The 27,441-nt window shown below is 44.3% G+C and overlaps 2 protein-coding genes across 4 annotated transcripts; both read left to right on the forward strand.

The window, feature by feature from the left end:
- The first annotated feature begins 1,090 nt into the window (after window positions 1–1,090).
- Window positions 1,091–6,177, forward strand: LOC146967073 (interferon-induced protein with tetratricopeptide repeats 5-like). Of its 2 annotated transcripts, XM_085761454.1 has the most exons (10): window positions 1,091–1,183; window positions 3,469–3,648; window positions 3,728–3,917; window positions 4,006–4,197; window positions 4,432–4,662; window positions 4,789–4,930; window positions 5,007–5,130; window positions 5,206–5,350; window positions 5,598–5,645; window positions 5,841–6,177. In XM_085761454.1, the coding sequence occupies exons 1-10, from the start codon at window positions 1,179–1,181 to the stop codon at window positions 6,036–6,038; spliced, it is 1,455 nt and encodes a 484-aa protein (XP_085617580.1). In that variant the 5' UTR covers window positions 1,091–1,178; the 3' UTR covers window positions 6,039–6,177. The 2 variants fall into 2 exon arrangements, with proteins under 2 accessions (XP_085617580.1, XP_085617579.1); XM_085761453.1 differs by having other exon boundaries at window positions 5,007–5,350.
- Window positions 6,178–8,046: 1,869 nt separating this feature from the next.
- LOC146967074 (interferon-induced protein with tetratricopeptide repeats 5-like) lies at window positions 8,047–25,883 on the forward strand. 2 transcript variants are annotated; one of them, XM_085761456.1, is made up of 10 exons: window positions 8,047–8,185; window positions 9,403–9,582; window positions 10,120–10,309; window positions 10,398–10,589; window positions 10,780–11,010; window positions 11,254–11,395; window positions 11,487–11,610; window positions 11,679–11,823; window positions 12,063–12,110; window positions 14,443–15,041. In XM_085761456.1, the coding sequence occupies exons 1-10, from the start codon at window positions 8,181–8,183 to the stop codon at window positions 14,638–14,640; spliced, it is 1,455 nt and encodes a 484-aa protein (XP_085617582.1). In that variant the 5' UTR covers window positions 8,047–8,180; the 3' UTR covers window positions 14,641–15,041. The 2 variants fall into 2 exon arrangements, with proteins under 2 accessions (XP_085617582.1, XP_085617581.1); XM_085761455.1 differs by lacking the exons at window positions 9,403–9,582; window positions 10,120–10,309; window positions 10,398–10,589; ... (4 more) ...; window positions 12,063–12,110; window positions 14,443–15,041 and adding exons at window positions 19,469–19,636; window positions 19,762–19,951; window positions 20,040–20,231; ... (4 more) ...; window positions 25,301–25,348; window positions 25,622–25,883 and having other exon boundaries at window positions 8,091–8,185.
- The last annotated feature ends 1,558 nt before the right edge of the window (window positions 25,884–27,441 follow it).

Here is a 27,441-nt window from a genome sequence, read left to right on the forward strand (position 1 = left end):
CCCGTGCCTGTTTACAGCATCTGGACCTTCAGACTTTCACTTACAGCTGACATCAGTCCAGGACTGGAGTCTTTAGCAGGCGGAGGGGAACTGGACCTCTGCGCCCTCTGGTGCTGAAACCAACACCAGATGGGGCTGGTTTGTTCCTGAAGGCCTGTGAAGGCAGCACGGTGACATCTACTGGTTGGTTGCAGTCACTGCACCTCACTGGTTGTAATAGTTCTTTAACGGACGGGGATTGTAGACTTCAGCCACAGCATCCTAGTGAGGTTTGGAAGCTGCACCAAGGCTGAGAGGAAGGCCCTATGAGAGTAATAAACACCACACAGTCCAACACCAACACACCCCTCACCCCTCACCCCTCAAAGACATCTACTGGTCCCAATGCCGACAAGGGGCAAACAACGTAGTAAAAGACTCAAAGCAAGGCAATTTTATTAGTATAGCCCATTTTTACAAACAGTTTGTCTCAAAGGGCTTTACATCCCATCATAACAACATCCTCTGCCCTTAGAGCCTCACATCCACTGAGGAAAAACTCCATGGAAAACCCTTTTAACAGGGAAAACCAGGAGAAAGCTCAGGGTGAGCAACAGAGGAGGGATGCAGAACATGGAAATGGTTAACAAGAGCTGATGAAGGCAGCTTCTGGTGGGAGGAAAGGCCAGCTCATCACACTCAGGAAACCTCCACTTCACTCTTCTGCCCTCTGGAAAGTGCTTTAGATGTTTGAAGGCCTGCACATCAAGATACCAGGACAGTTTTTATTCTTGTGCCACTAAGGAGCTGAACAGCAACTCTGTCATGAAACTAAAATACATTTATCAGCTACAAGATGTTCCCCCTACAAACCACAGGAAGCCAAATTACTGACTGATACGTTTCCTTCTGGAGATAAGAGGTTTCCTCAGGACAGCATGAGACAGCATTCACTCTGAGAAAAAAAAAAGGTTTCTCTCTGATAAATGAACATAAACAAATTAAACTCTCCTCTTTACAACATGTCAGAGAGGACGATTAGTTTCAGTTTCGTTTCTTTGTCCGATCTCAGGTCTCAGTTTCTGTGACGTCTCTCAGCTGATCCATAACTGGTCCATAACTCTCCTGCTCATCATCAGCTTCAGACCTGGTCTGGGTGTTTTCTGTTTTGCAGCTGAATCTTAACTGATTGTTTCATCATGAGGTGAGTTTACTTCACTCAAACTAAGAAATAAAAGGACAGCAATGTATTATTATTATTATTGTATTAGTCTAATCTGATGGTCCCTAAATGTCTCTTCAGATTAGTTTGTTCAGTCTTCTCCAACACTGAACTTTTATAAAGGTGAAGAATAAAAAAAATCCAGTACAGGATTAATTGATATTTTAATGTGCACCTTGTTTGGGAAACTTAAAACCCTGTTGGTTTTAAATATTAGATCTGAAGCACTTCAGTGAACAGGCCTTTCTCTGGGATCCAGTTGTTTTTGAGTGTCGGTAGTTTGATGCTGTTCAGTCGCACTTGTTCTCAAAATGGAGCTAAACGGCAACAAAACAAAGGGAGTGTTGTCAAATAGAAACAAGTTGCCAGCAGTTTTCTGTTCATCCCACAACACCCTCTACAGATCCCAAGGCATCTCAGTTGATGAGAACCTTTCTCTTCAGTGTCACTTTGATCCTTCTGAATTAAGTAAAAATTCAAAAGTTGTGTTTTTAGTTGAATGTCAGGAAACAGCTCGTAGCCTCTTCTTGATCTCGGTGACGTCATTTACACGAATTCCTCTGCCAGTTTTACAGATGTTGGACATGATTTATCATAGAGCACTAAGATTTATAACAGTCTGTAAACGTGCACTTTGTTCTCTCTGAAACTAGTTGTTGTTTTGCAGTGATGTCACTTCACCTGTAGATCCATCCTTGGAGTACTGCCAACATAGTATAGTTACAGTCTACACTCCCAGACCTTTAACACCATCAGTATCGTTTCCTCAGCACTTGACAAAAAAGCCTTTTCCTGCTCCGCCCATTCCACCTGCTACAGCATCGTCTGGAGTCTTCCAGCTTGATCCCAATGAGGGATTTTCAATTTATCTGGAAAAACCTTATTGGAAATTTGTTCTTGTTTTTGGTTTTAAGTATATTGATCTGTTCCAACTCAGTACTTCAACTTGAATGTTGTTTGTTCTGGACTAATAAATGTGTTTGTCTGCAAACAATTGTGTGTCTGTTGAAACATGTCTCTTGAGGTCTCTTGCCTCAGTGAGATTCTGGAACTGGACCCAAATGCCGACACAGACACTAGAACACAAAGGCAACACTGTGCATAAACGCAGATGATCCAACAAAGAGCAATGAGAAAACACTGAGGTAAAATACACAAGGGTGAAATGAAACACAGGAGGGGCAACCAAACATAGGTGAGACACATGAGGTGATCTCTGCTTGAAAAAGGTCCTGTGGACCGAAATGTTGTTTGTTTTATTAAAGTCTTTTGCAAGTGCCTTGACAGTGTGCGGGAGACCCTTTTTTCATTTGTTCATTCCTAACCTATGCTCCAACGCACCTGTTTTTTAAGATTTTTTAGGTGTGCATCAGCCTCCACACCTTGACACATGAGGTGATGACAGGAAGAAGAGCACAGGGAGGCAAGAGACAGGGATCTTCAAAATAAACAGGGAACAAGGGACAAACCATAACACCCCCCCTAAGGGTTGGATTCCAGACATCCTACTAGAAGACCAACACTGACGAGGGTGGGTGGTGAAAGTCTAGAGGAGGAACACAAGGGAAAGACAACAAGAACCACGTAGAACAAGAAGACCAAGACTCTGAGGCCAGCGGGGAGGCTGGCCATGAAGATACTGGAGGACCACCGGTCAGATGGACATGAAGTCCGTCTGGGAGCGTCAGCCAAGACCACCGAAGGTGAAAGCACCGAGGCATCGGACTGACATGGTGCCAAATCAACACTGGCTGGACACTGGAGATGGGAGTCAGAACCAATGAGACTGATATCTCGGGACTGCTGGGCACCAGGCAGGAACCAGGAGACCGGGGGCTGATTCACATCAGAGCTGGGGAGTGCAGAGGACTGGCATCTTTACCAGAGCCCAGAATGAGGCTGGGGCTGCTGATGGAGGCAAGAGGAAACCTCACTGGATGGCCTTGCAGAAGGTGTATCTGAGACCAACAACTCCTTTCTGTCTTTACTGCTTGGTAAACAAAGAACTCAAAAAGAGTCAACATCTGAGGAGCTGGTCTATGTTTCTGGAACCTGACCCACATGTAGACAGGCTGGAGAAAATCCCAACTGACATAGGCCAATGGCAGGGTTCAGTCAGTCAAATCCAGGACCTTCCTGCTTGGTGGTAACAGTGCTGACCACTGCCTTCTGTGCTGTTTAAATAAGAATAAATGAAGAGTTAACCTGACAGTTGTGTGCCCATGGCTTGACAACTCATTGATGTTCATGATGTTTGTCTCTTCCAGTGATTCCTGCAGTGTTCTACACTCCAGACTTCTTCAGCTGCAGAGTCGCTTCACATGGGATCTGAAGAAGGATGACCTGGATCTGGAAAACCTCAGCATTCGACTCCAGGACGACCTAGAGCTTCAGCTGTGGCAGGATGGTTCTGGGGCTCGCTCCTTCAGCTTCTTGGCTTACGTCAGGTACAGCAGCTAAAATATCTTTATTTCTGATGTGTTAAACTGAAGTGAACACCATCATGTGGAAAATGTCTCTCCTCAGGTATCTCCAGGATCAACCAGAGGACGCGGAGTCACTTCTTACCCAATCAGAGGAGAGTACCAGATATTGTTATGGCGAGGAGAGCGAGAAGCGGCTCATTGTGATTTATGGAGACCTGGCCTGGCTGAAGTACCACACTGGACACTACAAAGAGTCAGAAAGCTACTGTCAGAAGGTCGATGACATCCTGGTGAGCATCCAGACGCTGCTCTATGAGAACTCGTATCAGCTCCAGATTCAACTCTGTCCAAGTCACTCACTCTTCCTTCTGTCAACAGTCCAAGTTTCCTACTGGCGGTTCCACAGATCTCCACCCAGAGGTGTATGGAGAGAAGGCCTGGACCTACCTTAAGTTTTCAAGGTCTTACTACGACAAAGCCATCGACCTTTTCCACAAAGCATTGGAGCTGCAGCCTGATGACAGCGAGTTGAATGCTGGCCTTGCTATCGCACTTTATCGCATAGAAACAGTGAGTTGCTAAAGGAAACTAAAGCCTGAAGCTCTTGGCTGAACCAAAGTTGCACATTGAGTGGGAGGATCCATTAGTGGTTACTAGGGATGGGTACCTTTCACATTTAGATCAATACAATGTCGATACCTGGTTCCTGGGAACTGATACCGGTTAGAGATGATTAATTATTCATACTAAATAATTAAAGTTTTGCTTTTAAAACAATTTAGCTAATTACAATCTCATTTACAGTCAGGTTCAGAAACATTCCAGGAATCCTCTGAAGAGTCTCCGGCCACCAAGCAGCTCCGCAGAGCTCTGAACATCAACCCTTCTAATGCTGTCCTGATGTCCATGCTGGCTCTGAAGATGACGGAGTGCCATAAAAACAAAGAGGCTGAAAACCTTGTAGAGAAAGCACGGAGGACCGAACCTGACAATCCTTATGTCACCCGGTACATTGCCAAGTACCTACGTTATCAGGTAGGTCAGAATAATCATAAATCATATTTCCAACCCTCTGTCTGACTCTGTCCTTGTTCTCTGATCTGGTGGTTAAAATATTCATTCTGACCTTAAACAATCTGTATATCTGTGCCCATGTGGCAGGGTGAAACTGAGCAGTCCATTGAGCTGCTGAAGAAAGCACTGAAGAGGACGAGTCAGTCATCCTTCCTCCACCACCAGCTCGCTCTGTGCTACAAGAAGATGAAGATTGATGAACAGACCAAGAAGCCCCACGACAACCAAAGTATACACACACATGCCTTAGTACTTTGCCCTGCCATAGAAACTCCATTAATCGGATTTACCTTTTATTGCACTAGAAGTGAAGCAGTGGAAGGATCTAACTATTCAACACCTTAAGAAAGCTGTCAAGATAAGGCCTTCATTTATTCTTGCGACTGCTGATCTGGCCCTGATGTATGGAGAGGAAAGGGACCTTAGCAGGTACTGTCTGTCCCTCTGTCTGGTTCTGTCTGTCCCTGTATCTTCTTTTCTTGGACTCATCATCATCTCTTTCAGGGCTGAGGAGCTGTTCCAACAGGCGTTGATGATGATTAAGTCAGAGTCTGACAAGAGCATTTGGCAATTCGCCCATCGGCGCTATGCTGACTTTCATCATTATCACACCAAACAGCAGGCAGTGGCGATTGATCATTACACCCAGGTAGGTTTATATCTATATTTCCAGCTAATACATCAAATAATTCACACTACGTACCTACCTACCTACACAAACCAAACTTATCATAACTACGGATAATCAGACCTTTGGTTGAGGCTGACTCAGGTGCCTGGTGTGAAGGTCAGAGGTCTGGACTATGAAGCAAGTTCAACATATGCAGGATAACTTTTTGTTGCCTGGTTTCACTGAACCTAACATTGGTCTGTGTTCTGTTTCCTCCACACAACAGGGACTGCTGATAACATCCAAGACATGGGAGTTCAAAAGATGTGCTAAGGTGAGAATCAGGTTCCCCAGAAAGTGAACGACACACAGCTGTAAAGGTCTGTCAGGAAGTGTGTCCAACTGACACAGAGGCTTTTACCTTTTTACAAAACAAAAATGTGGCGACTGGACAGTCTCTAACACCTGGTGGTGTGGACATCATGTCACCAGCTGAAAATAAACCTGTGTTCATGTGTTTTTACTCCAGAAGCTGAAGCAGATCGCAGACAGACGTCTCTCTGTGGACAAGACCGATGGAAAGGCCTACGCTCTGCTCGCTGTGGTGGCCAAAGCTGAAGACGACAAGAAGGCGGCTGCTGACTTGTATGAGAAAGCTCTGGGCTGTGACGGAGACAATGACGAGTACCTGTCGGCTCTGTGTTCACTGCGCATGGAGCTGCAGTGACCTGAGAACACCTGAGGTCACTGGAACCACTGCTGTTCTGCTGCACCGGGATCAGGGACATCACTGGACCAGCACCGTCACCTGGTCTCCTTCACTTACCCAGGAGATGCTTCAATATATAAGGAGATATAATTAGCAGATGCATGTATATTGATTAGGTGTGTGAATATTTAAGGGACAACGAGGAGTTTTGTTAAAGCGAAGTGTTTCCACACTACATATATGAGCCTCCGCACCGTGAAATTCTTTGACCGGTGCAAGACAGACTCATGTTTTCATTCATCAAGAATTAAAGTCAGAGGTTGGAAGACGATCACATACCGTCGTAGTTCCCACCATAAACGGAGATTCGGCGGCGTTATTCTCATGACTCGCCACGAAACCGAAAGTAAAGAAACGCTGGTCGGCTCGCCCAGCATTTCCACCACCACTAATAATAACAAAATAACCATAGAGACAAAACCATAGATTTATCTAAAATGGACCATTAACAAGTGGTAACGTAGATTCATCCACATTAATATCAGACTTTTTATAACCAAATAGAAACTCCTGGTTGTCCCTCTAAGATGTATGTAGCCTATATTTGCTCTGTGATATTTATTTGATTTAAGTTAAACCTGTTGTTTTGATGCTCACATGTTGTAGGAAACATCACATGCACATTTAAAACATTCCAATCAAACACTGTCTCCCACTATCACATGACCTCAGATAAACGTTGCTGTTGCCATGGCACTGCCTCCATGTTGTGTCTTTATTCTCCACATAGTTGTTGGGTTGAGTTGTGATGAATTTCTGTGGTTCAGGATCAAATGTTCAAGCTGCTGTTACTGTTGTTGTTTACCTGGAGTCACGTAAAGGTGAAACCACGGCCTCTGACACTGACACGAGGGGAGCTGGCTCTGATTGGTTTGGACGAAGCAGCCGGGGAGTTGAAGGTCAAACATCTCCACTGGACACCTGGACAGGAAGTCCACCATTAATGATGTCATGGTCATGTGACAGTGATATAAAAAGTCATAAACCCTGCTGCTGCTCTATGTTCGAGCAAAGAGGCAGAAAACTTTAGCATCAGTTCAGCTCTACAGCAGAATTTACTCTGCCATAACACACAAATATATTTAAAACATTCAACAATGAGCACAAATGTGACTGTCAGAGGTATAACTCCAGCTAAGTCTACAGTTAAAGTAATAATCACGAATGTAACATAAAGGAAAGCAGTTCAACGTGGTGTGAAATCTACGTATTAACCCTTATATATCTTTTCAGTTTCATTAACATAAGAAAACAAACAAACCCCTTACTGTCTCATTAGCATTTCCATTGTACCACATTTTACTTTAGCAGTTAGCAACAGATCCAGCAACCTAGCATTGCAGCCAACAGCAGAACATCTTAATTTCACACATTACTACCAAACTACTCAGCTCTAAATTACATTTCTACACTCTTGTCCCTTGTTTAGGATAATGTACTTCAGAGGAATATGAACCCACCTGTATGTTTGCAGAAAACTTCAGCTCTACTGCAGGATTTATTCTGCAGTGTCTGCCTCTATGGGGTTTTAGGTTTCTCACAGGTGCAGGGCGCCCCCTACTGGTATGTTGGAGTATCGTACTAACACTACAACAAGGAGAGGACAATGAAATCAGCTCCTAAATCACACTTTAAGAAACAACAAAAGAAAAAATACATGTAGGGGTGTCTGTTTTATTTTTTTAATTTTTTAATTTTTTTACCACACTTAAACTTTTACAATGAACTTAGTAATAAACGTATTATTATTTTAGGCACAGTGACATGTGGAGGGTGGTGACAGTCAGAGATAAAAGGTTTCCTCAGGACAACATGAGACAGCATTCACTCTGAACAAAACACACAACAAACAGGGTTCTCTCTCTGGTAAATGAACATCAACTATTTCAACTCTCCTCTTTATATGATTTCAGAGAGGACAGTGAATGCATCACCACATAGTTTAAGTTTCGTTTCTTTGTCCGGACTTAGGTTTCAGTTTCTGTGACGTCTCTCAGCTGATGAAGCAGCCGGGTCCATAACTCTCCTGCTCATCATCAGCTTCAGACCTGGTTTGGGTGTTTTCTGTTTTGCAGCTGAATCTGAACTGACTGTTTCATCATGAGGTGAGTTTACTTCACTCAAACTAACAAATAAAAGCACAGAAGTGTATAGTGTTAGTGGGTTATTAATGTTTCTGACGGTCCCTGAATGTCTCTTTTTTTATATAAAGGTGAAGAATTAAAGGTTCACTGGAGATGATCAGAGTTTTAATCCAGTACAGGATTAATTGATATTTTAATGTGCACTTTGTTTGGGAAACTTAAAACCCTGTTGGTTTTAAATATTAGATCTGAAGCACTTCAGTGAACAGGCTTTTCTCTGGGATCCAGTTGTTTTTGAGTGTCTGTAGTTTGATGCTGTTCAGTCGCACTTGTTCTCAAAATGGAGCTAAATGGCAACAAAACAAAGGGAGTGTTGTCTAATAGAAACAAGTTGCCAGCAGTTTTCTGTTCATCTCAGTTGATGAAAACCTTTCTCTTCAGTGTCACTTTAATCCTTCTGAATTAAGTAAAAATTCAAAAGTTGTGTTTTTAGTTGAACAGCTCGTTGTCTCTTCTTGATCCCGGTGACATCATTTACATGAGTCCTCTGCCAGCTTTACGGATGTTGGACATGGTTTATCATAGAGCACGAAGATTTATAACAGGCTGTAAACGTACACTTTGTTCTCTCTGAAACTACAGACATTTGCAGTGATGTCACTTCATTTGCAGATCCGCCCTTGGAGTACTGCCAACACAGTGTAGTTACACACTCCCAGTGTAGTTACAAACTCCCAGACCTTTAACACCATCAGTATAGTTTCCTGAGAAAACACTTCGGTAAAATACACAAGGGAGAAATGAAACACAGGAGGGGCAATCAAACACTGGGCTGGGGAGTGCAGAGGACTGGCATCTTGACCAGAGCCCAGAATGAGGCTGAGGCTGCTGACGGAGGCAAGAGGAAACCTCACTGGATGGCCTTGCAGAAGGTGTATCTGAGACTGACAGCTCCTTTCTGTCTTTACTGCTTGGTAAACAAAGAACTCAAAAAGAGTCGACATCTGAGGAGCTGGTCTATGTTTGTGGAACCTGACCCAAATGCAGACAGGCTGGAGAAAATCCCAACTGACATAGGCCAATGGCAAGGTTCAGTCAGTCAAACCCAGGACCTTCCTGCTCAGTGGTAACAGTGCTGACCACTGCCTCCTGTGCTGTTTAAACAAGAATAAATGAAGAGTTAACCTGACAGTTGTGTGCCCATGGCTTGACAACTCCATGATGTTTGTCTCTTCCAGTGATTCCTGCAGTGCTCTACACTCCAGACTTCTTCAGCTGCAGAGTCGCTTCACCTGGGATCTGAAGAAGGATGACCTGGATCTGGAAAACCTCAGCACTCGACTCCAAGACCACATAGAGCTTCAGCTGGGACAGCGATATTCTGTGGCTCGCTCCTACAGCTTCTTGGCTTACGTCAGGTACAGTGGCTAAAATATCCAGCATTCAACTACATAAAGAGAGTTGAGAGTTGTGTAGGAGCTTATTTTTCTAAAACCTGAATGGGACACTTCTGTTTTTAGAGCGGTGATGTGTAGATATGAGCTTTTCCTTTAGACACCAAAACAGCATTTGATGCAGTTGATTAATTGGGACTGTCCATGTACAATAAAACAATAAAGTAAAAGTAAAGTAAAGCATCAGCTGCATCAGTCAGCGCATCCGTGTTCTAAGTGAGGGTTCTTTCAAAAGCTCCTGACTCCGGTGTTATTTTTTTTATCTTTCTATGTGTCTTTTTAACCATTGTTGTGAGTACGTGAGTATGTGTGCTATGTAGGAATGTGTGGTATCATTGTGTTGGGGATGTCTGCTTCTACAACGAAGTTCCTAACGGAAAGATAAAGTACTTTTGACTTTGACTTGACTTTGATTTATGATGTGTTCACTTTCTGTACGTACTCAACAGTGAAACTTTAAACTGAAGTGAACACCATCATGTGGAAAATGTCTCTCCTCAGGTATCTCCAGGATCAACCAGAGGAGGCGGAGTCACTTCTTACCCAATCAGAGGAGAAGACCAGAGAGTGTTATGGCGAGGAGAGCGAGAAGCGGCTCATTGTGACGTATGGAGACCTGGCCTGGCTGAAGTACCACACTGGACACTACAAAGAGTCAGAAAGCTACTGTCAGAAGGTCGATGACATCCTGGTGAGCATCCAGACGCTGCTCTATGAGAACTCGTATCAGCTCCAGATTCAACTCTGTCCAAGTCACTCACTCTTCCTTCTTTCAACAGTCCGAGTTTCCGACTGGCGGTTCCACAGATCTCCACCCAGAGGTGTATGGAGAGAAGGCCTGGACATACATTAAGTTTTCAAGGTCTTACTACGACAAAGCCATCAAATGTTTCCACAAAGCATTGGAGCTGCAGCCTGATGACAACGAGTCGAATGCTGGCCTTGCTATCGCACTTTATCGCACAGAAACAGTGAGTTGCTAAAGGAAACTAAAGCCTGAAGCTCTTGGCTGAACCAAAGTTGCACATTCAGTGGGAGCATCCATTACAGATGATTTCAAACACTTAAGGGTCAATTAAAGTTTCAGTGACTCAAGTCTTCTTTGAAAATGTCTCAGTCCAAGAACTTGAAACAATAAACTGATCACAATCTCATTTACAGCCAGGTTCAAAAAAATCCAAGAAATCCTCAGAGGAGTCCCCGGCCACCAAGCAGCTCCGGAGAGCTCTGGAAATCAACCCTGATGATGGGGTCCTGATGGCCATGCTGGCTCTGAAGATGATGACCTACCAGAAAAAACAAGAGGCTGAAACGCTTGTAGAGAGAGCACTGAGGACCGAACCTGACAACCCTCGCGTCACTCGGTACATTGCCAAGTACCTACGTAATCAGGTAGGTCAGAAATTATGTCTAACCCTAGTGATATTGGCAGCTGGCTTAAGAATATCCATTAAGTTAAGTGCTGCCCAGGACAGATGCGATATTCCTGAAGCATCCAGATGCTGAACAACCTCATTAACCTTGACGAGGGGTTCTGATTGCCCTTAACTGGGCACATGACTCTTGACTCATGACTTCTCTGATCTGGTGGTTGAAACGTTCTTTCTGACCTTAAACAATCTGTACATGTGACAGGGTGAAACTGAGCGGTCCATTGAGCTGCTGAAGAAAGCACTGGAGAGGACGAGTCAGTCAGCCTTCCTCCACCACCAGCTCGCTCTGTGCTACAAGAACAAGAAGATTGCTGAACAGACCAAGAGGCCATACAACAACCAAAGTATACACGCATATATATATAGGTCTAAAAATACTTTGTCCTGCCATAGAAACTCCATTAATCTGATCTACCTTTTAATGCACCACACTAGAAGTGAAGCAGTGGAGGCGTCTCTCTATTCAACACCTTGAGGAAGCCGTCAAGTTAAAGCCTTCATTTATCCTTGCGACTGCTGATCTGGCCCTGATGTATGGAGAGGAAAAGGACTTCAAAAGGTACCGTCAGTCTGTCTCTCTGTCTGGTTCTGTCTTTCTTTTCTTGGACTCATCATCATCTCTTTCAGGGCTGAGGAGCTGTTCCAGCACGTCTTGAAGATGATTAAGCCAGAGTCAGAGAAGAGCGTTTGGCAAGTTGTCCATCACCGCTATGCTGACTTTCATAACTATCACACCAAAAAGCAGGCAGTGGCGATTGATCATTACACCCAGGTAGGTGTATATATTTGTGGCTAATACATCAAATAATTCACACTACGCACCTACCTACACAAACCAAACGTATCATTACTACGGATAATCAGACCTTTGGTTGAGGCTGACTCAGGTGCCTGGTGTGAAGGTCAGAGGTCTGGACTATGAAGCAAGTTCAACATATGCAGGATAACTTTTTGTTGCCTGGTTTCACTGAACCTAACATTGGTCTGTGTTCTGTTTCCTCCACACAACAGGGTCTGCTGATAACATCCAAGACATGGGAGTTCAAAAAATGTGCTAAGGTGAGAATCCGGTTCCCCAGAAAGCCGGTGCATATTCTCATTTGCCCAGGTCATACAGAAAACCCACACATACAGACCAATATCTACTTTTCGACTCTCACCACCCTCTGGAACATAAGCTTGGTGTTATCAGAACCTTGCAACACAGAGCTGATAACGTGCCCACCAGCTCACAGGCCCAAGGGGCAGAACACAAGCACCTGAGAGGCGCCCTCACAACTTGTGGTTACCCTAACTGGACCTTTGTGAAAACTGCAGCTGCTTCCAGAAAGAAAACCAGCAAAGTGGTTGAGAAAGAAAGACAAAACAAGAGAAACAACATAGTCATTCCATATGTGTCTGGAGTATCAGAAAAACTCAGGAGGATCTTTAACAAACACCGTATCCCTGTGTATTTCAAACCCAGCAACACACTCAGACAGAGACTGGTACATCCCAAGGACAGAACACCACACACCCACAAAAGCAATCTGGTGTATGCAGTCCAATGCAACGAGGAATGCAAAGACCTCTACATTGGAGAAACAAAACAACCACTGCATAAACGCATGGCCCAACACAGGAGAGCAAACTCCTCAGGCCTGGACTCTGCTGTCCATTTACATCTCAAGGAGAAAGCCCACTCCTTTGAGGACAGCCATGTCCAAATCCTAGACAGAGAGGACAGATGGTTTGAAAGAGGAGTCAAAGAAGCCATCTATGTAAAAGTAGAGAAACCATCCCTCAACAGGGGAGGTGGCCTCAGACACCACCTATCTCCAATTTACAATGCTGCCCTTCCATCCCTTCCCAGGAGATTCAACAATCTAGCCTCAAAGAACAACCACTGTTCACAAGTGGCAAGTGACTCCAACGACTGTCGTTATAACAACATAGGGCACTAACGAAGTCGAAACCAACTTTCCACCAAAGACAGTCATTTAAACGACTGTCATTGGCACTTGGAGCACAAAAGGGAACCAGTAGCCATGTTTCCATCCAAAACTGATTCGCATTACTGGGCAATGCGCATTAAAAGAAATTCGAATCATGTGTGTTTCCATCTACGGACTTTGCACCCCCGCCCCCGGCCGGACTGACGGTCTGATTTGAACACATAGCGCGATTTAGCTCATGTTTATTACCGTCATAACGCGACCCGTGTGTGTGTGTGTGTGTGGGAGAGAGAGAGAGAGAGAGAGAGTTGCGCCGCCCCAGACTTTAATGATAAACTCTGGACGCGCTGGTTGATAAGTTTGGTTTTTACTGAGGAGGAACTATGAAGAACTGTGCAGTAATCACATATGAAGGTGTGTGGGGGCTTTTATTTTGCCGTGGCGATGCGCCACAATTAATTAATTGTTGTGTGACAGCGGAAACCCTGATGTTGTCTTGTGAGTGAACTGCAACACGGGAGCAGATGGGGTGAAAGTGGCTACGTCACACTTGATTCGCATACAGCTGTTTCCATCCCATTCGAATCAACCAAAACCCGGCCATAGCGAGCGTATTTCATTTTGTGCGAATCAGGGGATTTTAATGCGAATCACGGCGTTTCCATCATCATTTTCCCGATGCGATACATCTAGATGCGCATCTAAACAGCTGATGGAAACGCACCTAGTGACATCATCACCCTTGTGAACGCCCACACAAGAGGTTAAATAGTGAGTCTCCACACCAGATAGTTGGACCAGTCCCAGCCTGGTCAGATGCGTACATGAACTGATGAAGCCTCTTGGATGAGAGGTGAAACGTCTTCCTAGACAAATAACTAAGTCCAGTTGCTTTACATTTAACCTCTTTTAAAAAAAAAAAAAAAAAAAAGGTTCCCCAGAAAGTGAACACTGGCGGCAGTGGCTCAGGTGGTAGAGCGGGTTGTCCAATGAACAGAGGGTTGGCAGTTCAAATCCCGCTCTGTCCCAGTTGCTGCCGTAGTGTCCTTGGGCAAGACACCTTACCCACCTTGCTCCTGATGGGTCGTGGTTTGCGCCTTGGGTGAATGTGATGTACTGTAAAGCGCTTTGGGTATCGTTTCAGGTAGAAAAGCGCTATATAAATACAGACCATTTACCATACAGACCATTTACACAGCTGTAAAGGCAGCTGCAGTGTGTCCAACTGACACTTTTTTTTTTACAAAACCAACCCAGTCAGGTGAAGCAGTAGTGTGTTTCTCAATGTGTCCTCCACTGGTCCACAAACAGTCTGATCTCTCCTGTTAAGGAGGGGGGGACTTTGTCTCCATGTGGCGACTGGACAGTCTCTAACACCTGGTGGTGTGGACACGGTCCAATGTAACTGTCATGTCACCAGCTGAAAATAAACCTGTGTTCATGTGTTTTTACTCCAGAAGCTGAAGCAGATCGCAGAGCGACGTCTCTCTGCGGACAAGACCGATGGAAAGGCCTACGCTCTGCTCGCTGTGGTGGCCAAAGCTGAAGGCCACAAGAAGGAGGCTGCTGACTTCTATGAGAAAGCTCTGGGCTGTGACGGAGACAATGACGAGTACCTGTCGGCTCTGTGTTCACTGCGCATGGAGCTGCAGTGACCTGAGAACACCTGAGGTCACTGGAACCACTGCTGTTCTGCTGCACCGGGATCAGGGACATCACTGGACCAGCACCGTCACCTGGTCTTCACTTACCCAGGAGATGCTTCAATATATAAGGAGAGATATGTATAATTAGCAGATGTATGTATGTGAATATGAAGGAGATGTATGTAGCCTATATTTGCTCTGTGATATTTATTTGATTTAAGTTAAACCTGTCGTTTTGATGCTCACATGTTGTAGGAAACATCACATGCACATTTAAAACATCCCAATCAAACACTGTCTCCCACTATCACATGACCTCAGATAAACGTTGCTGTTGCCATGGCACTGCCTCCATGTTGTGTCTTTATTCTCCACATAGTTGTTGGGTTGAGTTGTGATGAATTTCTGTGGTTCAGGATCAAATGTTCAAGCTGCTGTTACTGTTGTTGTTTACCTGGAGTCACGTAAAGGTGAAACCACGGCCTCTGCCACTGACACGAGGGGAGCTGGCTCTGATTGGTTTGGACGAAGCAGCCGGGGAGTTGAAGGTCAAACATCTCCACTGGACACCTGGACAGGAAGTCCACCATTAATGATGTCATGGTCATGTGACAGTGATAGAAAAAGTCATAAACTCTGCTGCCACTGTATGTATGAGCAAAGAGGCAGAAAACTTTAGCATCAGTTCAGCTCTACAGCAGGATTTACTCTGCCATAACAAGTCACACAAATATATTTAAAACATTCAACAATGAGCATAAATGTGACTGTCAGAGGTATAACTCCAGCTAAGTCTACAGTTAAAGTAATAATCACACATGTAACAAAGGAAAGCAGTTCAACGTGGTGTGAAATCTACGTATTAACCCTTATATATCTTTTCAGTTTCATTAACATAAGAAAACAAACAAACCCCTTACGTGTCTCATTAGCATTTCCATTGTACCACATTTTACTTTAGCAGTTAGCAACAGATCCAGCAACCTAGCATTGCAGCCAACAGCAGAACATCTTAATTTCACACATTACTACCAAACTACTCAGCTCTAAATTACATTTCTACACTCTTGTCCCTTGTTTTGGGATAATGCATGCACTTCAGAGGAATATGAACCCACCTGTATGTCTGCAGAAAACTTCAGCTCTACTACAGGATTTATTCTGCAGTGTCTGCCTCTATGTGTTTTTAGGTTCTTCACAGGTGCAGGGCGCCCCCTACTGGCATTTTGGAGTATCGTACTAACACTACGACAAGGAGAGGACAATGAAATCAGCTCCTAAATCACACTTTAAGAAACAACAAAACAAAAAATACATGTAGGGGTGTCTGTTTTTTTTATTTTTTTTATTTTTTTTACACTTTTACAATGAACTTAGTAATAAACGTATTATTATTTTAGGCACAGTGACATGTGGAGGGTGGTGACAGTCAGAGATAAAAGGTTTCCTCAGGACAACATGAGACAGCATTCACTCTGAACAAAACAAACAGGGTTCTCTCTGGTAAATGAACATCAACTATTTTAACTCTCCCCTTTACATGATTTCAGAGAGGACAGTGAATGCATCACCACACAGTTTCAGTTTGGTTTTTTTGATATCAGGTCTCAAGTTTCTGTGCCGCTGATGAAGCAGCCAGGTTCCTGACTCTCCTCCTGCTTATCATCATCATCAGCTTCAGACCTGGTTTTGGGTGTTTTCTGTTTTGCAGCTGAGTCTGAACTGAAAGTTTCATCATGAGGTGAGTTTACTTCACTGAAACTAACACATAAAAGCACAGCAGCGTATAGTGTTAGTGGGTTATTAGTCTGTCTGACGGTCCCTGGGTCTCTTCAGTGACTCATAAACCAAACTCTCCTTCGTCCTCATCAGTCTACAGGTCTCAGCAGATCTGGTCTACAGGGTTTGTCCAGGTTTGTTCATTAGTGCAGATCCACTTATTTTGTTTGCCATGATCACTGATAGTTACTAATAAAGAAAAGATTTGCTGTCTGTGTTAATGAATGGAACTTAGATGTAAAACTGTGTGAAATGTCTGTGGTTCCTCACTGAGAACCTATCACACAGTTGAATGAGTCGTCTGCTCTTCAAAGGCAAAACTCACTCACTACACAATAACATACTACGTATCTGACAAATGACAATAATAATCAGTGTTGGGCAAGCTACTTGGAAAATGTAGTGAGCTAAGCTACAAGTTACTCTACATGAAATAAAGCTTCACTACACTGAAGCTACCCACCAGAGAAATGTAGCAAGCTACGCTACAATGCTTCAGCCTACACCTTTTCGGTCAAAGTAAATTGTTTTGCTTGTTGTGTTTTTGTTCTGATTTGTTTTGTTTTGTATTTATACCTTTATATTTGTCTATTGTATTTGTTTTTATGAGACCGAAATAAACATACTAAACTAAACTAAACTAAACTAAACAATAAAATGACAATACATACATCAAAGCTATATATATATATATATATATATTTTTTTTTTTACATCAAACCAATTTAATTCCAAGTAGGGGTGCACCGAATGGCATGTTTTTGGCGGAAGCCGAATACCGAATAAAATCAAAACGCTTGGCCGAATAACCGAATAATAACGAATACCGAAAGTGGTTTTAAAGTTGTTGTTTTTTTTTTTTTTAATAGGGCCTATTGGATAAATAAAATATTTTTTTAGACTTAATTTTCAAAGAAAGTAAATGTTTATTGACTATTCTGACAGTTTTTGAATATTCCAGTTGCCGTTGCTCATCAAAAAAGCACAAGAAGTTAAAAAAAAAAATTTCATTTATATCGGCCCATTGTGAGTGCTGAAAGATCTATGCAAGTACATTCCAAAAAAACCCAAGTGTCTTTTAAAACAGTGGTCCCTAACCTTTCTTGGTCAGATTTTTTAAAAATTCATCAATTAGGCTACTAGACATTTAGATAGCCTCATTTGAATTTCAGGCGACCCCACGTGGGGTCCCGACCCCAAGGTTGGGAAACACTGTTTTAAAAGACGTCGGCCACGGACGGAGTGGGCGACATGCTGGGACGAGGAACTTTCGTTTTAACTGCTGCAGCCGTCTCTCCCTCGTACTCAGCATGCTGTTCAGGGTGTTTGGTTTTTAAATGATTCATTAAAAGGTGCGTTCCTACAGGAACGGTCCCCTGGCTCACTCAGCGACGTGCAACGGTGCGCGCGGTCGCTGTGTAGCGATAAAGTTGTCCAGCTCATAGTCCAGCTACGGCTCTGATTCACAAACTTAACTATCCGTCCTCCTCTGTCACCTGCTGCGTGGATGGGCATCAGCAGAAGGATACGTACATGACGTCACATGGAAGCGGTGCATTTAAGGTCTACAAAATGCCTGGGGAAATGTAGCTTCTGTGGACGCTACCGCACTACTGATCAATAAAATAGCTTAACTACTGAAAAGCTATTTGATGTAGAAAACAGCAATGCTACGACCACGCTACTGAGAAATGTAGTTAAGTTACTAACGCCGCTTCTTGTAACGTCGCTACTGCCCAACACTGATAATAATGTGCAGCTTTTACATTTTAAAGGAAACACTGCCACGGCATGCTGTGAGCTAACCTTAGCTCACAGCAGGGTGGTGATCCGAGCCGCGCAGGGAAGTTACATTGTGCAGTTTCAGCCAACGTGACCCGGCTCAGGCTGCAGCGGCAGCACCATTCATCCTATTAACAGGGATGCAAACGGGTCAGGACCAAAAAAGAGAGGAATTGTCTGGCGTACTAACAAATTAGTAGGCTACATTACAATATCATGGAAAAGTCAATTTCCAGTAGTTCAACCCCAACCAAGTATTGAGTGCATATAGATGGACATAGTTTTCAGAAGGCCAACATTTCTATATTAAAAATGCTTAAAAAATAAAAAAAACATCCTTTGCAATATCTCAATTTTAGAGATACTGAATTTTAGGTCTTCACTGAATGTTAGTCATAATTATTACTATTAAAATAAACTGAATTGTTTCATTCAGTGTGTAATGGACATATAGGCCTCTATAATGTGTTAGTTTCACTTTAACTGAACACATTCTACATCTGAGGCGACGTCTTTCCACTTAGGGCTTCCTGCACCTCTGAAACGGGGCAGAGCTCCGTGGGAAACACCTGCCTGACACAGCAACGTAGGGAACCGTGCATGTCCGCGGCGCACAGCTCCATGGACATGCACGTTAATGAGCGCGCATGTCGCACGTCAACATTGGAGGTCGGCTGTTATCAGTATAATCAGAGACCATGAATGAGTTCGCCTCAGTTTCACGTGATTGTCACTGTCAGCCTGTTAGAAAAACATTTTACTGACCCCGGCTGAGACGCTGAGACCCCCCCCCTCCCAAAAACAAAAACTCTTCGGATCTGGACGATTCACACAAGTCACCTAATTGGTCATGAAAAAAGTGAGTTTCGCTTTTCGGCGCGCTGTTTGCATTCATGTATTAACCATTTCTCTACCATTGCAATGAGTCTGGAAACATTATTTTAAGGCCGAAAAACTCCGCAATGTTGCTTTAAAGAGCTCTTTATAAGTTTTGCTAGTGCTACAGTCAGTGTTAGCATTATCTCACAAAGAGCTACAGCCACTGTTTTGTCTATAAGATCAGATGTAATAACACATGGGGGCTTCAGTGACTGAGTATCAGGAAGCTGGAGGCAACTTTGACAACAGATGGTTAGGGTTTACTGTCTATTCTTCTGTTGGTGAGTGAAGAATAGACAATAAAACAGCTGCTAAAGCTAATACTGGCTAATGGTTAAACTACCTGACAGTCATGTGCCTTTGTTGGTGGACAGCTCCATAATGTTTGTTGTTGCAGCGTGCTATACTCCAGACTTCTTCAGCTGCAGAGTCGCTTCACCTGGGATCTGAAGAAGGACGATATGGATCTGGAAAGCCTCAGCATTCGACTCAAGGACCACATAGAGCTTCAGCTGGGACAGCGTGGTTCAGTGGCTCGCTCCTACAGCTTCTTGGCTTACGTCAGGTACAGTAGCTAAAATATCTTTATTTCTGATGTGTTCACTTACTGTACATTCTCAAGACTATTTAAACTACAGTAAAACTTTAAGCTGAAGTGAATGCTGTGATATGGAAAATGTCTCTCCTCAGGTATCTCCAGGATCAACCAAAAGAGGCGCAGTCACTTCTTTGGAAATCGGAGCAGAAGACCAGAGAGTGTTATGGCGAGGAGAGCGAGAAGCGGCTCATTGTGACGTATGGAGACCTGGCCTGGCTGAAGTACTACACTGGATACTACAAAGAGTCAGAAAGCTACTGTCAGAAGGTCGATGACATCCTGGTGAGCATCCAGACGCTGCTCTATGAGAACTCGTATCAGCTCCAGATTCAACTCTGTCCAAGTCACTCACTCTTCCTTCTGTCAACAGTCCAAGTTTCCGACTGGCGGTTCCACAGATCTCCACCCAGAGGTGTACGGAGAGAAGGCCTGGACCTACCTTAAGTTTTCAAGGTCTTACTACGACAAAGCCATTGAATGTTTCCACAAAGCATTGGAGCTGCAGCCTGATGACAGCGAGTTGAATGCCGGCCTTGCTATCGCACTTTATCGCACAGAAGCAGTAAGTTGCTAAAGGAAACTAAAACCTGAAGTTCTTGGCTGAACCAAAGTTGCACATTGAGTGGGAGCATCCATTAGTGGTTACTAGGGATGGGTACCTTTCACATTTAGACAGATTTGATGCCGATACCTGGTTCCTGGGAACTGGTATGTACCGAGTTCGGTACTAATCCCTAATGGTTACAGATGATTAATTATTCAAACACTTAAGTGTCAATTGAAGTTTAAGTGACTCAAGTTTTCTTTGAAAATGTCTCCGTCCAAGAACTTGAAACAATAAACTGACCATAATGTCATTTACAGCCAGGTCCAGAAACATCACAGGAATCCTCAGATGAGTCCCCGGCCACCAAGCAGCTCCGCAAAGCTCTGGAAATCAACCCTGATGATGCTATGCTGATGTCCATGCTGGCTCTGAAGATGACGGAGTGCCATAAAAACCAAGAGGCTGAAAATCTTGTAGAAAGAGCGCTCAGGATCGACCCTGACAACCCTCGTGTCACCCGGTACATTGCCAAGTACCTACGTAATCAGGTAGGTCAGAATAATCATAAATCATATTTCCAACCCTGGTGATATTGGCAGCTGGCTTAAGAGAATATCCATTAAGTCCTGGTCCTGATTCTGGCCAGGACAGATGCGATATTCCTGAAGCATCCAGATGCTGAACAACCTCATTAACCTTGACGAGGGGTTCTGATTGCCCTTAACTGGCCACAATGACTCCTTGTTCTCTGATCTGGTGGTTAAAGCATTCTTTCTGTCCTTAAACAATCTGTACCTCTGTGCCCATGTGACAGGGTGAAACTGAGCGGTCCATTGAGCTGCTGAAGAAAACACTGGAGAGGACGAGTCAGTCAGCCTTCCTCCACCACCAGCTCGCTCTGTGCTACAAGACAAAGAAGACTGCTGAACAGATCAAGAAGCCCCATGACAACCAAAGTATACACACATATATAGGTCTAAAAGTACTTTGGTCTGACATAGAAACTCTATTAATCTGACCTACCTTTTATTGCACCACAGTAGAAGTGAAGCAGTGGAGGTGTCTGTCTATTCAACACCTTAAGGAAGCCATCAAGATAAAGCCTTCATTTGTCCTCGCAATTGCGGATCTGGCCCTGATGTATGGAGAGGAAAAGGACTTCAAAAGGTACCGTCAGTCTGTCCCTCTGTCTGGTTCTGTCTTCGTTTCTTGGACTCATCATCATCTTTTTCACTCTCAGGGCTGAGGAGCTGTTCCAGCAGGCCTTGAAGATGATTCAAGAGTCAGAGCCAGAGAAAGTAAATTGGCAGATTGTCCATCAGCGCTATGCTGAATTTAATTTCTATGTGGTCAAAGAGATGGCTAAAGCATCTGATCACTACACCCAGGTAGGTGCATGTCTGCGCATGTGTTGACAATACATAAAATCATTTAGACTACACAAGTCAAGAGCCCCCAGTTGGAATTGTTAACCTGAGAATCAAAGGGTCACCTCTATGTGACTGGAAGTGACTTAAGGAATTCTTTTGACTGTTGCCTTTGCTCATGAGCTCAACAGGGTTCAGGGAATTTGACCTTTTTGAATTGGTGGGTTGCTGGGCAGTGCATGGCTCTCCATGAGGACCTAATTACACATTTGGACACTTTCAGACACACCCGATGGTAGGTATGTGAGAGTGACCGGTGACTAAAAATCCAGTGTAAAGAGAGGGAGCATCAAGAACAGCACATGGGCACCAGCCCTGGATTGACAGGGGCCAAGCTGAGAGGCACTTTAAAGGGTGCACTCGCACCAGGCAATTGTACCATGCTCAAGCACATTTGCTCCCTAAAGTCCAGATTACTTGGCTACTATGCAAGTGTATGTGTGGATTTTCAGCACGGCATGGAACAACTGGCCCTAGTCAAGTGTGACTGCAACCTAAGGATACAGTATTGAATCCTCGTGAGAATGAGACACAACCTTTTGCCAAATTAAGGAACATCCTGTGACGAAACTTATTTTGCAATGTAGAGCAGAAGGATAGGTGAAGGAGAAAGAAGAGAGCCAGGAAACATGCAGTCATCTTGTTGAACCCCTTTGGCTTTGTCAAAAACCTACTAGGACAAGTATAGCCTAGGTATAAGTCTTAAACTGTCAAGGGGAGGTTGCCCAGTTCCTCCAAAACACCTTGAGAGATCCACAGAGAAATCAAGCATTTCATTCCAAGAAGACAGATCAATGAAATGCCTGGAACACACAAGTATTGTCACCCAGTCTGGGAAACGAGATCTGGCGAGACAAGATCCTGTGTTTGGACTTGACTTGCCTACCTCAATGGAGAGGGAATGGAGAGAAGGGCTCACAAAGGCACAACAATTTAGGTCTACTAAGGTGATTGAAAGCCTGGACATGCTATCCTACCCAGGGTCTAGTGGCCAGACATAGGAGAGGAGGATCAGCAGCTTCATTCATAGGTGGCTAGGTTTCCCTGCAACCTGTCCCTGTAGAGGGCAGCGTTAACAGACCTGGATTTAGCTCTGAGGACCATAAAGACATGTTGATAGTGATGGGGCACCTGCTACAGGGGATCAATGTGACCTGACAGCCATGTGCCTTCATTGGTGGACAGCTCCATGATCTCTCGCAGTGATCCACACTTCTGCAGCTGCAGAGTTGTGTCACCTTGGATCCGAAGAAAGGATGATATGGACTTGAAAAACCTCAGCACTCGACTCAAGGACCGTGTAGCACTCTGACAGTACAGGGCCATGGCTCACTCAGACAGCTTCTTGGCCTACATCAAGTACAGTGGTTAAAGTGTGGGGAATATGGCTAAAGGCCCAGCTGGTCTTGGTTACTTCCTCAGGACTTTAATTCACAAAGTTAAGGGAGAAGAGAAGCACCCTCTTGTCCAGGAGGAAGTTCAGTCAGATGTGGAAGAAGAGAAAGCAAGCAGGATGAAGGATCTGGAACAGCAGGAAGCATGGACAAGATGGGGAACTGCGCAAGAGCGGCTCACATAAAGCAACAGGCTGTGTACAGTGGTTTACCAAGTCCTGCAAACCTCCACATCTGGGGGAAGAGTGAATCCCCATTTTGTGCCCTCAGATTTAGAAGAGGAGCAGATTCAAAGAAGCTCCTCGAAGGTTCTTCCAGAAGGCGGATACCGCTGGTGGTATGATCAAGCACAGAGAGCAGTTACCTCACCCAAGATCAGTACCCAGCCTCCCAGAGATGGGGACTCGAGTTTGCGACTCGAACTCGAGTCGCACTTAAGTCGCACCCACAGAGACTTCAGACTTGACTTGGACTCGTGCCCAAAAGACTTCAGACTCGACTCGGACTCGTGTTTTGAGACTCGTGAACAATCATTATTTTTTTGGCTCGTGCCTCCCTCCTGACAGAACGACCGACGATCTTTTTTTTTTTTGCCGTTAACACACCACTAGCGGAGCAGCGCCACATGGCTGGTAACGTTATTCAGATGGAGGTTAGATCTTCATATTGAACTCCTACAGAGTGCAGCCAAACACCAGTGTCTAAAGAGAGAGGAACAGCAGAGCTCCTCTGACAGCGCAGTCAGCTGCGGGTGAGTGACAGGTGACTGTGAACTGGCTTTTTTTTTTTTTTTTTAATAGCGGCACCGTTCGTAGCCTACATGTAGGGTACAACGTCCGTTTGTTGTCAGACCTTCCTTCATGGGGACTAGCTGCTGCATAACTGGCACATATCAGGCTACTGTAGGATAAATCCTCCTGTTTATTTAAGTTTTTGCTGCGCAATATGACTGAAGGCAGTATGGAAGTCGACACGCCCCCATGAGTTGACGGAGCTAATTAAAAAAATAATAACAACCAGTTCTTCTCTCAGAAACATGCGGTTCCAGAAAGGTTTTGCTGCACATAAAGATGTGAGCTATAGGTACCATACAGATCTAATGACCTATAATTAACAGCCTAAATCATTTTCCATGTTGTTCATCTGGGTTTTCTGAATTCAACAAAGCAAAAAAAAGAGAAAAGGCCAGTGCAGAGGGACAGAGCAGCCTTGATTCTTTCTTGACTCAGAATACAGTTTCCTTTAAAGGAAAGCTTTCATTGTGTGTTTTCTTCATATTGCAATATCCTGTTTAAAATGATCATATAATAAACAACTAATCAATACTGTATAGATAAAGGAGTGATAATAACCAACAGTAAATGCTTTGAATTTCTTAGATATAGCTGTGCAGTATCCTTAGTAGACTGGATAGCAGCAGATGATAGAAGGGTCATTACAACCAGAAGAGACAGGAGGCTTTTATTTTTTAGAGACTTGAGACTTGACTTGGACTCGTGACCAAAGACTTGAGACTTGATGAAGTCTCACCCCTCAAAGACTTGAGACTTGACTTGGACTCGTGACCAAAGACTTGAGACTTGACTTGGACTTGCAAAAAAAGACTTGTGAACATCTCTGCGAGCCTCCTCACCTCAGCAGCCAAATGGAAACTGAGAGTTGATCTTGACAAGCAGCTGTGGTTGCCACAACATATTGTCTCAACAACTCTCTGATCTTGGTAGAACAGGCTGTACCCTGGGAGCAGAGCATGGATGAAGCCTAAGAGTAAAAGTGCACCAAGTGCCAGGAGCTGACAGGTGCTTTAATGAGGGAGCTGAAGCAGGTTCAACATACACAGGATTTCTTCTTGTCATCTGTTTTAAAAGCAGTAGTAAGCGATCCGGTGGTTTTGTCTAACTTCCTGTCAGCCGATGGAGTTAGCAGCTCCCGCCCTCGTCATGGATCTATTGGTCCTCGTCCCTACGTCACCACATTCAGGCGCATCCCTTGGCTGCACACACAGAGAGGACTGCCCCTTTATGCCGTTCTCTCTCCTCATTGGATAAAGGTTGTAGGATACAAGGAAAGTTTTCTCCTGGGCTCAGAGCAGAGCAGAGTGACTGACAGACCCGTGTTTCAGACCAAACACTCTATAGAAGTGATTGCTGTCGGAAGATACAACTATTTAAGACTTAGATTAACACAAACATTCTCATTCCCATTCTTACTTCTGCTTTAACTGAATGTAACATTGTTTGTGTTTTGTTTATCCACTCAACAGTGTCTGTTAATACCACTGAAGTCATGGGAGTCCAAAAATTCTGCCAAGGTAAGTCTCAGGTTTCACAGACCTGCTGATGCAGTCGTGCATAATGAAGGTTGTGTTTGCATCCCAACTCGTCTCAGAGACTCTGCTGCTTGTTTTACTGTTGACTCTCATTTGTCATGCTCCACGGAGAAAACATTATATTCTTGCTCCGCGAGTCCGAATTTACTGCAGCAGTAGGAACTGTACAGTCGTGGTGGAGGCACCAATCTTGTTAGATGTAGGTTGTCAAGTTAGTAACCAAAATTTTATTTTATGTATGTATTTTTACTCCAGATGCTGAAAAAGATTGCAGAGATACGTCTCTCTGAGGACAAGGACGATGGACAGGCCTACGCTCTGCTCGCTGTGGTGGCCAAAGCTGAAGGCCACAAGAAGGAGGCTGCTGACTTCTATGAGAAAGCTCTGGACTGTGATGAAGACAATGACGAGTACCTGTCGGCTCTGTGTTCACTGCGCATGGAGATATCTATCAGAAAACTAGATGACTCACCCAACGCTGCTGACCAATGACACGGCATCACCACACGGCCTCCATCTTGGCTCGGTCCACCCGCTCCCTCAGAGCATTAGCTAAAGGTGTTAGCTACAAGTTTCATTCCTCCTGGCCAGTAGGTGTCGCACTCAAATTCGCCCACTCTCGCTCCAACCTTCAATTGGACTGGTTGCCAGGTAACACGCCTATCTAGTTGTTCCCCCAATTCCAATCCGCCCCCTAAAGACTCAGGACCTGAACCCTCACTGACTAAAGTGACGTCAGCTGTAAGTGACAGAGTGTGAGAGTGTGTGAGGGTCCAGATGCTGTAAACATGAATGGAACAGCACTTACACACTCTCACGACATGTTACCTTGACAACAACATGTTGTTGACTCTGGTCTTGGACCGATAATTTACCGTAGTTTCAACGCGCACAACGTGTGTGAGGGGGACGGACTCAAAACAAAATGTTCCTGGATCAGATCTGATCAAATCATCATCAATAATCACAAACTGCACGTTAATACTGACAGTAAACTTCTTCTCTTTTTTTTCTTTCTTTCTTTTTTTTGGTTGTTGCTCCTGTCCATTAACAATAAAGAGAGCGGCGGAGCTCTCTCTGTCCACGTGTGTTAATTTACTTTTTTTTTTTTTAACACTATTCCGACGGCATCTCATGTGTTTGACTTCACAGCGCTATGAACTGTGGGTAATTCCCCTACCCAAAGTCAGCATCGGTGCTGACTTACGGTAAGGGGGGGGGGGCAGTAAGGGCTCATTCACTGACTCACTGACTTGGTGATCTGACAGTGGAACAGCCCTCACACACTCACGGACTTCCCGTGAACGCGCCTCTAAGTCAGTGAGTCCGTGAGGGGTCGGATTGGAATTGGGCAGTTAAGTCCTGACATCACAAATTTATTTCCATGTCCACTGGCGTTATCGAGTCCAAAAACACAACAAAGTCGGCTACCTCATAGTCACGGTCCCATGACAAACAATGAAAACCAGTTATTTATGAATGTATACAGAGACGATATCATTACGTAATAAGTTTGTTTATCTGCTAATTGATTGATCACAGTTAACGCGAAGAAGCTGCTCGGCTACAGGCAGCATTAGCCGCTGTTAGCCTGGCTAACAGAGGCTAACGCTAACACTCAAAACATATGGACGGCGGAGCAGCTCCTGTATGGGGAGCGTGGCTCTGTCTTTGAAGGCACCAGAGTTGAACCATTAAGCGGCTACTGTCTCTACTCTATTTGAATTAAATGAATTCAATCCCTTTTTTTACTCTCAGAGATGTGTCATGGAAGAAAGAGTTTACAGATTCACTGGTTCTGCCATTGTTTACAACTTGTAACTGCCGGCGCTTGGACCCAGAAATTGAATATTTGCCACGGCTAGTAGCTAAAGCTAAGCTAACGGTAACCATATTTAACGAGCAGCAGCTCCGGTGTTGACAGCAGACTGGAAACACATCTGAATCATTTCACACTAACTCACCTGCAGACGAACCAGACGAACCCGCAGCATCACGTCAGCACTGGAAACGTTACAGCACCGGCTGACCGTTAGTTAGCATTAGCACGATGCTAGTTCTCCACAGAGCTATCA

The sequence above is a fragment of the Trachurus japonicus genome, chromosome 19, assembly GCF_045865225.1.
Source record: "Trachurus japonicus isolate A0001 chromosome 19, Traja_1.0".
NCBI lineage: Eukaryota > Metazoa > Chordata > Actinopteri > Carangiformes > Carangidae > Trachurus > Trachurus japonicus.

Coding starts and splice junctions, on each gene's coding strand:
- LOC146967073 (XM_085761453.1), top strand. Junction 3,918..4,005: donor AGAAGGTCGATGACATCCTG/GTGAGCATCCAG, acceptor TTCTGTCAACAG/TCCAAGTTTCCTACTGGCGG. Junction 4,931..5,006: donor GAAGCCCCACGACAACCAAA/GTATACACACAC, acceptor TTATTGCACTAG/AAGTGAAGCAGTGGAAGGAT.
- LOC146967074 (XM_085761455.1), top strand. Junction 21,173..21,259: donor GAAGCCCCATGACAACCAAA/GTATACACACAT, acceptor GCACCACAGTAG/AAGTGAAGCAGTGGAGGTGT. Junction 21,384..21,456: donor GAGGAAAAGGACTTCAAAAG/GTACCGTCAGTC, acceptor TTTCACTCTCAG/GGCTGAGGAGCTGTTCCAGC.